Source organism: Amblyraja radiata, chromosome 23, assembly GCF_010909765.2.
Source record: "Amblyraja radiata isolate CabotCenter1 chromosome 23, sAmbRad1.1.pri, whole genome shotgun sequence".
Taxonomy (NCBI): Eukaryota; Metazoa; Chordata; class Chondrichthyes; order Rajiformes; family Rajidae; genus Amblyraja; species Amblyraja radiata.
Genome location: NC_045978.1, coordinates 28,342,097 through 28,357,881, shown reverse-complemented (window position 1 = coordinate 28,357,881; position 15,785 = coordinate 28,342,097). Strand labels below are relative to the sequence as shown.

At 38.5% G+C, this 15,785-nt stretch overlaps 1 protein-coding gene across 11 annotated transcripts in view; it reads right to left on the bottom strand.

Annotated features, from left to right (window-relative positions):
• Positions 1 to 15,785, bottom strand: part of zmynd8 (zinc finger MYND-type containing 8) — a 60,572-nt gene that overhangs the window by 25,753 nt on the left and 19,034 nt on the right. For 5 of the 11 annotated variants that reach the window (XR_004415467.1, XR_004415468.1, XM_033041887.1 and 2 more), the window contains exons 2-9: positions 13,134 to 13,352; positions 12,358 to 12,471; positions 10,827 to 10,919; positions 6,305 to 6,392; positions 3,507 to 3,577; positions 3,093 to 3,170; positions 1,704 to 1,819; positions 94 to 584 (exon numbers count right to left, since the gene is read on the bottom strand). Coding sequence is in view for 9 of the 11 variants with exons in the window: in XM_033041887.1 (XP_032897778.1) it covers positions 94 to 584; positions 1,704 to 1,819; positions 3,093 to 3,170; positions 3,507 to 3,577; positions 6,305 to 6,392; positions 10,827 to 10,919; positions 12,358 to 12,471; positions 13,134 to 13,322 (1,240 nt within the window). In the remaining 2 variants the exon portion in view is untranslated. The remainder of the gene's footprint in view (positions 1 to 93; positions 585 to 1,703; positions 1,820 to 3,092; positions 3,171 to 3,506; positions 3,578 to 6,304; positions 6,393 to 10,826; positions 10,920 to 12,357; positions 12,472 to 13,133; positions 13,353 to 15,785) is intronic. The other 6 variants (XM_033041889.1, XM_033041895.1, XM_033041891.1 and 3 more) reach the window with 4 other exon arrangements.

Here is a 15,785-nt window from a genome sequence, read left to right as displayed (position 1 = left end):
AGATGGTTAATTTCTCCTTTTCCTTCCCGCTCCATCAAATGCTGCCTCAACATACACTTTGAAACAAGTTGTTAAAATTAAGGTATATCATACCTGTGCTCCGGTCAATGAAGTCCATCGACTCCTCGCTTGCACTAAAGTGACTGGAAGTAGCTTTCATGCTCTTCTCTGTAGGATCAGTTTCTAGGTCAGAACCAGTGTGCACTGAAGAATTGGTGCTCATTGGTGAACGAGGCGTGTCCATTAGTGAAATTCTCTGACTGGGACCACCGATTAACAGAGACTTGCTGAGAACTATTTTTGGCGAGGCAGTCATATCAAAGTTTAGTTTGATTTTCTCATATTTATCAGGCTTAGCAGTTCCTGCGGCTGGGTTCTGGGGATCTTTCAGCATCTGGAATTGGTTGTTGGGAGTGTATGGTGACCGAAAAGGTGCATAATTGAATGTTCCAAACTTTTTACGAATGTTCTCCACATATACCTCCATTTCTTGCATTGCACTATTGAAGATGCTTTTCGTCTTTTTCACAGAAAAGGGTATTTCTCTGGACATGAGGTAGCAGTTATTTATTGGAACCCAAGCCCTGTGAATAGGAGAAAAAATTGTTAAATTAATGCCTCTTTTAGATTTACTTGCCAATATTTTCTCATCGGCTCCAACATCACAATGACAAAAACATGTTACTTATAAATGCAAATCAAACCCATTGAGGATCAGATTGTCCTTTGATCCAAGGGCCAGAGGTCAAGAATTTTGAGAGATCTTTTAACAGTTTTGTCATCATCATATCATGTTATTTTCAATGGTCATGCTTGTGGGTCACTGATATACAATTCATTCCAGTGTGGCATCGCTGATTAAGACAATTACCCTCAGTGTTTTCAAATCCCTCCTTGGCATTTAGGTATCTGTCTTTGCATCTCTTCATGTGGCTGAAAGTCAAATTTTGATAATGCTTCGGTGAAGGGCCTTGGGATATTTTGCTATGTAAATGGAGCCACATCAATGCATGGAGTTATTGCCAGGATTGAGTAAACTCAGGGTGCCACTTTGCTCAAATGCCAGCTAGCAATGCATCATGTAGGACAAAGCAACCTACTTGACTGGCGTTTCATTACCCATTTTAAACATTAATTCCCTCCACCATGAGTACACAAGCTACTTTGGAAGCTCCTCCCAAACCATCCATCACCAAGAAGATCAAGTGCAGCAGGTGCATGGGACCACCACCATTTTGGGTACCACCGAGCCACATCTAGAATTATATTGCTGGTCCTTCATCATTACTGGATTCAAATCTAGGAGCTCCTTAACCAATAGCAATGCAGTTGGATGCTCTTAAGACAAATCATTCCTTAATTTAGATTTTGAAGACACACCCTATGTTCCATTTAGAATTAAGAGTGGATTGGTGCTCTGATTATTCTGGCCTCAAGATATACACTCATGCCCCACTCCAGAACTTGAGATCATGCATTGTGAGTTAGCAAAAAGCAAATAAACTTTGGCATGGGGCTCTGGCCACATGAATAATAGTACACTTAAAACAACAACATTATTTTCTTGAAGAAGGGTCTCGGCCTGAAACATCACCCATTCCTTCTCTCCAGAGATGTTGGCTGCCCCGCTGAGTTACTCCAGCATTTTGTGTCTATCTTCGGTGTAAACCAGCATCTGCAGTTCATTCCTACACATTACTCACCTGTCATGCTGCCCAAAGAATCGCGCGTCAACCTGTCCTTCCTTGTCCCGCAGTGCTTTTGCAGGCCAGAAGGGAAAGCCTTTAAGCTTTGCCCAGACAAGTGGGTGGGGATTACTCTGCAAATAAAAAAAATAGTGATAAGAGGCAGGTAAATCTGAACTGTTGGAAGATTACTGCATTGCTGAATGGAGAGGATCAAGTAGTACATGAAGAATTACACAAGTTCAATGCGAGTAATTATAACTAATAGGATTTGTAAACTGCACCTAATAAACAATATTTAAACACAATTCTTCTGTGGAAAATCAGTAGCACAGCACAAGCATTAACCCTGCAGGCCACAGACACAGCGATCATTTTTTTTTAAAGGAAATCTCGACCAGCACTCTTGGCAGTTATGCAGTGTCCTGCTACTGTGCTAGCTTTCCCCAGAGTTCATGCCCGCTACTTGCAACCTAAATTATCGCTCTGAAAACAACCAGACTGTGCCCTGAAGCCTCACAGCAGAGACTAGAAATTGAGAAAAGTCAGTTTTACTTTGACTCAAAATATTACTCAATATCATTATTCAGAAACAACAATAACAAAACTTGCCACTGTACTTGTTTTGATTTAGTTTTGGGGAAATAGAATTCTATTCCTTAAGTTTAGCAGGGAAGTATTCCACAGGTATCAGAGATTTTATGTTCACTGATTCAGTGGCAAAAGGTAGAGGTTGCCCAAAAATTGTGATTGTATAAGTTTGATGAAAAACGCCAATAATTACCCTCTGTCTGAACAACACGTCTGTTCCACCAGATTGAACAAAGACTCAGAGTCCACTTGATGAAAGATCAATAAGATAAGTGGAAGGTAGTCCATGTAAAGGAACTAAGCTATTCTTCATAGAGGACTGGAGGATGCAATTTGAAAATTCACAACCCTTGAACAGGATTAGGAACTGACCTGGAATGGGATAACAAATTTTGGGTGATGATAACACATCAAGAAGTTAAGTCTAACTTTCATCTTGAATAATGTGATCAATATCTGGTGAGAAGCACAATGGATGGTTTTTGCAAACTTTCATGTCATGTTTAAATTTCTTCTCCTTTCCTTGACCAACGACCTACTGCCCACCAATAGCGCACTAATGAAAATATGTTTTTCTGAGGCATCTATTTGAGTGAAGGAGCAATGATTTAGAAATAACCACTTCTGGATAGTGGAAAGAATGATTGTAAAGGTGTTTAGAAATGTCTTAAAGCAAACAAAAGATCATAAGGTAGACAAAAATGCTGGAGAAACTATTTTTCCAGCATCTGCAGTTCTTTCTTAAAGATCATAAGGGATCAGCTGTTTGATTTAATGGACATCTTGACATTCAGTTTACAGAACACTTTAACTTACACAAGGCTCACAGAACCAATTGTCCCTCTTCTGGCATGCAGCCAAATAGCATTCTGGACAAACTTCAATTTCATTCATCTATTTTTTAAGGGGAAAGAGGAGAAAAATATTAGCTTGAAACCACATCTTTTCTTCAATGGAGCAAAGCATCAACTAAAACCACAAAGTGGACATCTGAGAGAGTGAATAGCTGACAGAGAAAAGAAGAATAGAAGGATGATTAGGATGATCTCATCAGAAAGGTTAAAGGAGCTTTTCTCTTTCAGACTGTGATCTGAATGGTTTGTTTAACATTGTGTTTCAATTTTTTGAACAACATATGTTTATTCCAAAGTAAATGATCCTGTCTAAATAATTCCAATTAAATCAGAGTATAAAAATACAAAATCACACAAATGCCTCATCAATACTTACTTCATGCTCGCAGATCTTAATGATCACTTTAGCTGTTGCTGTTAATTTATGATTGGCTGCAACACAGAAATCTATTATTGATATTAAAAACAGAACACAGAATGACACTGGCATCTAATTTAATGACATGAGGTGTGCACCTAATAACTACACTGTGACATGTTTCGGATTTACTCTACATTTGCTTGACTAAGTGGAAATTGTCTCTTCTCTAAACCAGTAAATGGATCAAATCATGACGAGCAGAAGCTGCATTACACAATACAAGATCGTATGTGTTACGTTGTCAGAAATATCATATTTCAGAAGACACTGATCCCATTTTGACTAGTTCAGATAAATATTAAAGGCCACAAGACACATGTTGCAAAGCATTTTGATCTCTCTATGTTTTCTTTCAGTACAATACTATTGAAATGACTGCACACGTGATAATTATAGCTCATTTGCCATTGCAAAATTATCCATAATTATCCATTGAGTAATTAAGGCATACGTCATAATTTAATCTTCAACCTTCTGCACTGTATAATGGAGCTAAACACTATGGGGCAGAAGAAAGATATCATTCCTATTTGATCATTATCAGCAACTTTTACTTGAAGATGCATGAATGCATTTTGCCAAGGACAGGAACCGATATAAAAAAAATATTCTCCTGGTAGTCATCAGTGGTGAATTAATCTTCAAGGGTTTTTGCTATTTAAAGCTAATCAGCAATTGTTCTGGAAAAAAAGTGGTGGTGGGTGCTTTGAACACACGGCCAGGGTTGATGGTGGAGGCGATACAAGTCTTTTGGATGGGTACAAAGATTTGCAGGAAATAGTAGAGATATGGAACAATTGCAGGCAGATGAGATTAAATTAACGGCATCATGTTTGGCACAGACATTGTGGACTGAAGAGCCAGTCCCTGTGTGGCTCTGTTCTATACTTCGTTGTAGATTGTATGCTGTAGGTAATCCCAGAAGGTGCATGGGAAGGAAAATCTAGGATTTTGACTCCACTCCAATGAAGGAATGGTAATCTATATCCAAGCCAATTTGCACAAGAATTGGAAGTATTTTCCAGACATCCATTTCTCTTGCCCTTCCCTGTGGTGGAAACCATGGGCTTAAAGGTGTTGCTAAAATAAACGTTACTGTTCATCCCATGGAACACAGTGCACAGATGCTGGGAAAGATGATTGTGTAAGACTAGGATTCAGGCAGATTGCTTCCAACACTTTGCCAATAAGTTACTGTTGAGCGATGGGGAATTTTTTGGTAGCGCTAGACCGGCCAAAGCTACAGCTAGTGTTGAAGCACAGGTTTTCACAAGGGTGGCACGGTGGTGCAGCCCTAGAGTTGCTGCCTTACAGAGCCAGAGACCCAGGTTTGATCCTGACTACGGGTGCTGTCTGCATGGAGTTTGTACGTTCTCCCCGGGACCGCATGGAAATTGCTCTGGGTGTTGCGGTTTCCTCCCACATTCCATAGTTTGGCTTTGGTAAGAATTGTAAATTGTCACTAGTGTATAGGATGGTGCTAGTGTATGGGGATCGCTATTCAGCGTGGAAGGGCCTATACTATTTGGTGTGTCCAAAGTACTCATTCCATCGTTGCTGTTACAATGAGTAAATCAAATTGGCTTAAGTCTTGCACCTGTGCACTTAAGAGGAAACTTTGACTGCATCAAAGCTCAACTATGACTAATTTGAAGTACCAAAAGGCACAGAATCTATTGGAAGAAAATAGACGAGAGTGGAAATAATTGTTGACATCTTATCTGATACCACAATGAATAATCTTAAACCATTGCAATTCAGCTTCAATGAAAAGTGAGAGTTGCTGGAATCTCTCATGATCCATTTCCACATATTATAAGCAAACCAGTAGTCAACAGTGCTTCTTTAACATGGTGGGTAAATGTTCCACAAACACTGTGCTCCAGTTGTGCAAAAAGCATGAAGTGTCAATGGTTTAATTTTCAGTAAATACCAAGATAGCAGACATCAGCTAGAGTAGCAATGAGATACTATATTAATAGTTACAGTATGCACTGGCAATGGAAGAGAAAGTGAATGGGGGAAATTTGACAGAGTCCTCTCGCTGTGGGAGCTCCCACCCTCTGATACTATCTAGTGCATTTGTGGCAAGCCAACATGCACAAAATCAAATTTGGTTTGAACTTTGGTGCCCTCCATTGTTAGATAGCATGCCATTTATTCAAACAAAGTCCACAAAGCATCCTAATACCAAAGGAAAGAAAATAAATAAAGACTGTCCAACATATTTCTTCTTCCAAAATAAGTAATTACATGTCCAAGAATGTGCACTGATATCAAAATCATAATACGACTCGAGGCTATAGGCTCAGGGAAATATAGTGTACAAGAGGAGGCCGTTTCACAAACAACCATTACTTTTTCCAGAATTTGGGGTTTGCAAGAATTACAATTAGTTGGCTGGTGTTATACAGCAGAACTTTAACATAAATCATCAGCAATATTCCCATTCACAGTTGTACCCAAATGACACTTGGGTACAACAATATCAGGGAAATTTAGTGCAACATGATACTTCTGGATTGTCCCCAAAACACAGGATTAAAGAATGGCAGATAATGGAAAGATGTCCATTTCATATTAATTTAGATAGCAGTGGTGTCATTTTATGCCTGCAGCAAGTTTCTATGATTTAGGACAAAGATACCTAGAATCCACATATTCCTTCACCACAGATATCCATCAGAATAGGAGAATGAAGCTGGAATGTATATATATTTTAAAAGAAATTATGTATTAACGATGATATTTACCACCATTATATATGATGCAGTTATGCAATATCCATTTGACATCAGCTAGGAAAGCCTCAGTGCAACCGTACATCTTCTTCTTGACATTCTGAAAGAATAGAAATACTCAGTGGTATTAAATGCATATTCATTTATTACACAACCACAATTTGGAAAAGCCCACAAGGTCACACAATGTAGTCTATCTTTAGTGAGAGCATGGTAATTTAATCCAATTGACTGAGTAGACTGAGATACACTCCAACTTGCCCAGAGTGTAACTCGAGTACAAGCAAGTCATTTTGTTGTCATTGAACAATGGCATTTACCAGGATTGTACAAGGTGTAAGGTGCTGCACAAACTGAGCAATTGTGAGGAGTTGCAATGTGTGATGTTGAATGTAAGTATACAGTTAATGGCAAGACCCTTAAAAGCATTAATGTACAGTAGGATCTTGAGGTCCAAGTCCACAGCTCCCTGAAAATGGCAATGGAAGTAGATAGCGTGGTAAATACAACATATAGTATGTTTGCATTCACTGGTTGGGGCAATGAGTATAAGAGTCAAGTCAAGAGTCAAGAGTGTTTTATTGTCATGTGTCCCAGATAGGTCAATGAAATTCTTACTTGCTGCGGCACAACAGAATATGTAAACATAATGCAGAACGGGAGGTAAAGTTCAGTGTGTAAAGAGTCAGTAAGTCATGATTTTGCTTTATAGGACAGGTTAGGATGCATTTTGAATATTGTGTACAGTTCTGATCGCCTCATTACAGGATGTGGAGGCTTTAGAAAATGTGCAGAAGAGGTTTAGCAGAATGCGGCCTGATTAGCTATAAGCCGTTTGGAGAGACTTGAATTGTTTTCTCTGAACTTCCAGAGGTTGCGGGGAGACCAAATATTCAGAGAGGCATAGATAGGGTAAACAGTCAGAATCTTATTCACAAGGTAGAAATGTCAGACTAAAGAGCATAACTTTAAGTGAAAGGGACAAAATTTAAAGATGTGCGGAAGATCATGGTGGTGAAAGCAGATATGAGAGACACATGTATATGTAGGGAATGGAGAGCTATGGATAATGTGCAGGTAGATTAGATTAGTTTAGCTTGATATCATGTTTGGTACAGATGTTGTGGCCAAAGGACCCGTTTCTGTGCTGTATCTTTTGTTGTTTTATGTTTGATGTCTAAAAAGCAAAATGAATCATTCGGTCTCAGATTTTGTTTGGTATTGGCTTCTGGAACATTGTTACAACACGCACAAGATTTAAAAAAATAGGTTAATTCACATAAATCGCACAAGTTTTATAATTTATGGCAGTAATTAATTATTTACAGGCAGTTTGCTGGGCAGAGCCATTCCATTCAAATCCAGATCTGCTATGCTCAACAATAAAAAAATATCCAAATATGAGAGAGGCCTGTTAAATTAAACAAATAGTAGGTGCTTTTAAAAAATATATTTCCCAAAAGTTTTGCAGAATTTAATTGTAAAGAATATGGGATACATGTGGAGAGGAAATTTTAATACATAAAATTCAATATGCACATTAAAAAAAAACAGCTGCAAAAAGTAAAGGGTGTATTGGAGATTGAAAAATGATTTAAAGAAGCAACAGAGATTAACAATGCCATAAAATAAAGCATCCTAATAAGAAGAGCGAGCAAGATGTGATCAATTTCCAATAAGGGGCTGGTAAGGTTGGTCAATAAGGGCAAGGCCATACACAGTAAAATAATTACTGAATTGATCATCCAGAGATCTGGTCTGAATGATCTGGATTCGATTTCAAATTTCACCACAGTAACTGAGAATCATAAAATCTAATAATTGAATAATCTGGAAGAATAACAGAACATAAGAACAGGAACAGATGTAAGCCATATGGCCCCTCAAACCTCTCTGCTCAATAACCCTCTGGCTGATTCTTGGCACAGCCTTGCTCTCCGGCCCATTCTCGACTCTCAATTCCCCTAATAACCAAAATCTTTCACCCTCATATGTGTTCACTGACTCGGCATCCATAAACCCGTGATAAAGAAATTAATAGATCCTGGACCTCAGAAGAAATTCCTCATCATCTTCACCTTAAGTGGATGACTCCTTGGTCTGCCCCCAAGTTCTAGATTCCATATGAAAGTAGCAATGCAGTATGGTGGAACTACTGAATTAGCTTTAAAACAAATCTGTTCACTAATAGTTTCTTGGAAATAAATTTGACCTACTTTCCCAGTATAAAGAATTCCAGATTCATAGCAATAAAGCTGGATATTATCTCCCTTCTGAAATGTCATGGTAAGCAATTCAGTTCAAGGGAACTTTAAAATGGCTGTTAATCACCGAGCTTTTCACTAACACCCATATCTTATGAAATGGCAAAATATATTCAAACACCCTACCCATCAATAAAAAAAATAAACCACCTTGCTGCCCGTCTATAAATGTGTAGGATACTTGGATTTGTAGCATAATTGGACTGTAAATTGCCCATTGTGTGAAGGGAGTGAGTGCGAAAGTGGGGTAACATAGAACTATTGAGATTGGGTGGTTGATGGTTGGTATGGACTCTGTGGGCAGAAAGGCCTGTTTCTGTGCTGTATGACTGTTAAGACAAAATATTTAAATTATGAAGGAATTTTATAGAGAAGACACAAACTTACTTTGTCTCACGGCCTTTAATTATTCCAAAATTCAAATTCAAATTTATATGCTATTCACAAACAAATTCAGTAAATTCTTTACACATCAAGGTTAGAGCATGGAACCCATTTCTACAGTTAGTGGTTGAATTAAAAAGGTCAGATGCATTGAGGAGAATCTAGATAAAGGAGAAAGGCAAGGAACAAGCTGTTTAGTTTAGTTTCGATATTCAGCTTGGCAACAGGACGTTTGGCCCACATAGTCCACGTCGACAGCGATCTCTATATACTAGCACTATCCTACACACGAAGGACAATTTAAAATTCTTACCAAAACCAATTAACCTACAAACCTGTACATCATTGGAATGAGGGAGGAAACTAGAGCACCCAGATAAAACCCATGCGGTCATGGGGAGAACATACAAACTCTGTAACAGACAGCATCTGTAGTCAGGATCAAACCCGAGTCTCTGGCTCTGTAAGGCAGCAACTATGTGGTCGGGGCTGAGCAACGAACGGTCCAGCAGGTGGCAGAGGCCAGAACTCTGAACAAACTGGGTTCAATAATGACCAACCCCACTCACCCACTCCATGCCCTGAAGGTGATCAAGAGCAGCATCTTCCAGTCAGAGACTGATTGCACCAATGTGCAAAACTGAGAGACATAGGAAGTCTTGTATACCAGCTGCTATAAGGTTATATAATGCGCATAAATAACTGCACTTTTTTCCATTCATTGTATTTTAACTTGTATTTTAACTTGTTAAGTATGGAAGCTATTTGAGGAAATGTGTGGTTTTATGTTTGTCTTGAAGCTGTCATGGCACTGTAATTTCCTGTAAAGGATTATTAAAGGTATAATCAATCAATCAATGTCGCTGCACCACCGTGCCACCCCAATGATGGAAGATTTTCAAGAGTATAAATACTAGGTCAGTTGGGCTAAAAGGTATATATTGGCCCATGACACCAGCACAGACTGCAAATATCTCAGCCGCAAACCATGTTTATAGACTGTAATAACTAATAGAACCACAGCAATGCTGTGTAATTATATACTTGTATACTGAGCTCTACAATGAGGCTGACAAACAGAGAGCAAGCGATCAATGGAAAAGCAGGAGCCATTTAAATCTCGTTCACTCGTTTCCCTTATCCCTATCCAGTCTAAAGAAGGGTCTCGACCCGAAACATCACACGTTCCTTCTCTCCAGATAGGCTGCTTATCCTGCTGAGCTACTCCAGATTTTTGTGTCTATCTGCCATTTAAATCGTTCTCATGCTAATTGCCTGTGGGATTATCACTATTTCTACAAGTTACAAAAGACAGTTTGCAGGTTGTAGATTTAACAGGCAAATTGTCTGTCAACAGGTAAACTGGACGGCAACATTAGATGTCCAATTGTTGGAAGACAAACATTTGACCCACTAAAGTGACTTGCTCTCCAAGGTGCTCAAGTCAATTTCCCAATCAAGCAGGAAAAGATCCCTGGTATAAAACATGCATGAACCAACTTTTGTACTCAAAGCATGTATAATAACTAATAAACCAACAGGTTCATATTTTAGCTACATAGCTTTAGCAATGACAGATATTTGAGTAAACAATGGTATTGTGCATAATATTGGACGCGTGTGCATTTATTGAAGTACAATGCTGTTAAATACGCTCTCTGCCACTGGATGGCACTAGACTGTAACATGCTGAAATTGTTATACAAATGTGCATTTATTTTGAACTAGGATTTCATGACTTTCCAAAGTAAAAGTCGCAAACTGAAAGCAGAGAGAGACAAGAAGGGGCAATTACACAATTAAGAAAAGAGAAGGAAAAATCAAACAGAAACACAAGCAAATGGGACCTAATTTGTTAATAAGAGTCCCGAGGTCCGAAAACATACCTTTTCTAATGTGCAGATGTCCATTGGATGAAAGATATATTCAGCATAATCAGGATGTTGTTCTAATGAAACCGGCTTTTGGAAGGGTTCAGTCTGTTAATAAGCAGCACAGTATTTTTAAAAGTTACAAATAATTAGAAACAAAATAATTGTTTCGGAAAATACTTTAATAAAGCTTGGGTTTTGTTTCATTTTTTGGAGAAAGTAGTCAAACAAGAAACTCAGCTGCTCCATAATTGCAGCAAATGATTAGCCATGGCATGACAAATCACACAATGACATTTCGCACAGCCAGTTGGGCCACTAATGCAATTTTGCACAATGTTTTGGAGGCAGTAAAAAGCTGTGCTCTGAGTGGATCAGAGTAATATATTGTTGCAATAACCTTAATTAAAATCTATCATATACAGTCAGGTTGACAGAAATAATACTAATATGTCAATGCTCGGTTCCATGAATCATTTATATATTGTTTCATGTTCCCCAATCATATGGGAGGTAGTCAGCACATGATGTGGTAACATCCACTCGGAGCTGTGATAGTGGAGGATAGAAGAGAATCTCCACTGGATAACACTTTCAGTGGTCGTCTGAGAGAGACCCACTCCATTGATTGCAGGGGCATTGAAGTGAAAAGACCGAAGTAAAAAAGATAAATGATAAGATGTCACTGATTTAGTTTAGTTTAACTTAGAGATACAGGACGGAAACAGCCTCTTCGGCCCACCAAGTACTGTGCCGACAAGCGATCCCTGCACACTAACACGATCCTACACACACCAGGTACAATTTTACCATTTTACCAAAGCCAATTAACCTACAAACCTGTACGTCTTTGGAGTGTGAGAGGAAACTGGAGCTCCCGGAAAAAACACTCGCAGGTCACGGGGAGAACGTACAAACTCCATACAGACAGCCCCCATAGTTAGGATCGAACCCGGGTCTCTGCCGCTGTGCCACCTTGCCGTCTAATTTCTTTCAAAGCGCAATTTCTGACAAACTCCAGCTGCAGTTTATATTTGCAAGGAGTAAGATCTTGAGCACTGGGACTGCACTCTCAGAAAGGATTTTACTTCTGTAGCTAATGGTAGCTGGATGTTGAACAATTAAGCAAATCATTAAGAGGCATAAAGAAGTAGATTATTTTGCTATTACGTTTGTTCCAGATCAGTATATTAAATTAAAATCAAGTGCCTCATGGTTTGATTGACTCATAGCTGACTTTACTCTACCAAAGGAATATTGAAAAATTGTGATCATGTCGTTTCTTGTGTTTTACCTTTTAATATTTCTGACACTACGCCATTTAAAAGATTCCTATTCAGCATTGTATTTGATTCTTTATTTTTATTTTATTAATAAATATTGAAGTGCATTATCTATTTCAGTTTGATACTCCCTCCCTTTAGTGTGTAATCTCACTACCACTCAAGACCCTTAACCGAGAAGTTGAACAAACATCAGAAATGTGTCCCTTTTAGAAGTCACAGGAAAATAACAGTCATTTCACAGAATTGCCATTTGTACTTACTCCTGGCTGCTTCATCTTCTGTAGTGCAAATTTCAGCAGGTAAGACAACTGATCTATAGTGAGCATAGTCATAGCTTTACTTTGAGTCTCAATACATTCAGCGACCGTGATTTTCTGTGAAGCAAACAGATTGAAGGATTATTTTTTTTTTTTAAACATAAATCTGCTTCTGTTGTATGGATTGGGAACCACCTCAGCACAATAAAGATAATGACATGCCGTTGAAAATGCAGTCTTCCAGGGAGTGCACCATTAATCTTCAGTCAGATACTCTTCTTACTCATGAAATGTACAACAGTCTGAATGGCAACGGTCCCAAATGAGTCCAACGCCATCAAGTTTAGGACCAAGTTACCGCATTAACCCTTTGGAAAACATTGTGAATTATTTATCTGCCAGCTTCTAAAGCTGCTGCTTGTAAAAGTGCTACAGATGAATTAACAAAACTACAAAACCTGGAACTTAGGAAAAGAAAATCAATAAATTATTTGATTAAAATTCTACCTTTATAGCTCAAAGGCTTATTGATACAATAAAGAAATATTCAATTAAGCTCACAGAAATTAGTCATGTCCTTAGCAACTCAGTTAGTTCCCTGTATCCATACCAGTTTGTGTTATTGATGAACCTTATCCTAGGAATTGTGGCTTCATGCATCTTTTATCCAAATTTATTTATTACATATAATCAAAATAAAATCCCACTTTCTTATTCTTGAATTTGTACAAATTTAAACCCATTTCCCTCACCATAGTTTCAACTATCTTTTATCATACCTCACATTCTGGACAGAACCAGTCCCCTTCCGGTTCAGCGTTCAGTTTTAAACACTTTGCATGGTAGACACGAGGACAGAGTTCGCAGCACAGAACCTGGCCCTCCCGGTGGCACACCCAGCAATAGAAGTCATTTCGACCATCCTGTGGTACAACATGAAGAAGGTCTTTGGTGAATGGCTGCTTCATAGAAGCAAAGGGACCACGTCTAAGTGTCAACTGAAATGGCAGGCAAGAGAAACAGGCTTGGTTTCAAAATGGGATGATCACCAATTGTTAGGGTGCAAAAAAAATACCAGTTCTGTTAGGCTTCTCATCCTGAGTACCAGATGGTTAAGAATGCAATAGGAACAACCGTCCATTGAACAAGATTGCTAGATTATTACAAGACAGTCAGAAGATGACAAATTAATGACAAGCTTGTTTTTTTAATTATACAAGCAAGTCTGGTCAAATTCATGCAACTGTACTCTTTACTTACAAGACATGCACATACTTTTTCTTACATTGTCTTGCAAAGTAAAAGAATACAAAATAGATAAAAGTAGTAAAAGTTACTGATATCCATAGTTTTAGACAAAGTGGGGGAAGAAAGCAAAGAATGCAATGCTCAATTGGGTTTGAGTTTAAGGTGCAGCAAAAAAATATTGCTGAAAATATTATATATTTTATTGCGTAATTGTAGCAGAAACCCATCTGAATAAGCAATGTGATACCTAACAAGTACCGGTATTCTAATTACACTACAGTAAAAATAATATACTTCACAAAATACTGCAATTAATAATACTAAATACACACAAAGTAACTACATTTACTGAAAAATACTGCAAATGTATTAACAGTGAATACCAATATATACTCTCTGTGCAATATTACTAAAGCTCCTCACGTTTGGGGTAACAAAAGCTACCAATTTATTTGCCTGGTATTTTTCCAAGAAAACTAAGTTTTGAAGGACAACAGTTATGTTTTCCCCTCCAACCCCTGGTCATGTGGAGGCGGGCCATTACCTCATGTATAAGAATCATTAACTGCATTCAGTTTTGGAAGGGCTTATTATTATTTTTGATTTAACAGCACTGCTAAACCATTGATCAGTCCGAGCACCAAAAATATCTGGCACCTCCATTGACCTTTTGAAAATATTTGTTCAATGCACAGTAAATTAAACCAGAATTACAGAGATACCAGCTTAACATGAAACATGTTCCTTGGTCTCTGTCCCTACACGCCTTCTGTACCAACCCTCTGATTCTATCATGCACCCTGACCAGTTTCTCAAGCTAAGCCAGGCCCCGTCATTATATCTAACCTCAAGATGCCCATGTTTATCCGTGCCTCCACCCACTGTTGAAACCAATGATAATGGTTTTGTTATCATCAGTCTCAACAGCTCTAATGTTATCCTGATCCATCATCCATCTGCTATAAACTTGAGCTCATCAGAAGCTCAATTGCTGGTATTTTAATTCCCATTGCTCCTCCATTTATTCGACAGCACGGTGGCGCAGCGATAGAGTTTCTGCCTTACGGCACCAGAGACCTGGCTTCAATCCTAACTACGGGTGCTGTCATCGCAGAGTTTATACATTCTCCCTGTGACCGCATGGGTTTTCTCTGGGTTCTCCACTTTCCAAAGACGTGCAGGATTGTAGGTTCATTGGTTTCTGTACATTGCCTCTAGTGTGTAGGATGCAAAACTGGGATAACATAGAACTCATGTACGAGTGATCATTGGTCGGCGCAGACTCAGTGGGCTAAAGATCTCTTTCCACACTATTTCTGAAGTAAACTAAAACTGAACTTATGGGCCTATATGAAACCCTAATCGATGCCTTAACTTAAAATTGTTCATCAATGTTGACCAGCACTTCAGTAGCCTTACCTATCAAAATATATGTATCCAATTGGAGCCTCTGCATAACTGATCCCCCTTTTATGTTCAGGATTTCCTACATCCTACTGTTACGGACTATGCCTGCAGCTATTTCAGTAGTACACCATGGAATTTCATTCATAGATCTCTCTTCCTTTCCTCCCTGTTCAAAATAGTCCTTAGAGCCTGCCCAGTTTCCAAAGTTATTTGTCATCCATCTCTTGATGTGATGGAAGTCAAATTTATCAAATGTGGCCATGTGAATGACATTTAAATTTATTAGTAGGAGAAATGCTACAAACTAATTCAACATTAAAAACTCCATTGTAATCCTTGGCCATCACAAGTCAAAATATTTTGCAGTTGTTCATTTCTCCTACATTCAATTGGGTACTACAAATTGGTTAATTGGAAGACAAATTCCTATTCTGCAATGGATAGGCTATGAGATTATGGTCCAACCTTCAAAATACAATGGCGCTACTGCAACTTGGTGGAGATTTTTCTACACCCAGCAGAGGTGCATCAGATAGGTTCTGTCAATGTGATTGTAATTGTGGCATTTCAGTCATAACACAGTGATGTAGAGCATTTCGATTTGGCAAGAACAATTATAGCATCAATTTCTGGGAATTATCAAGAAATCAAAGGTGAGGATTCAATGCAATGCAACGGCCACACTGTATTGCTGAACTAACTTGACAATTTAGGGTGGATGCACAAAGTGAAGTATACAAGAATATTTAATTAACTTTGCAAAGCAGATTTTCACA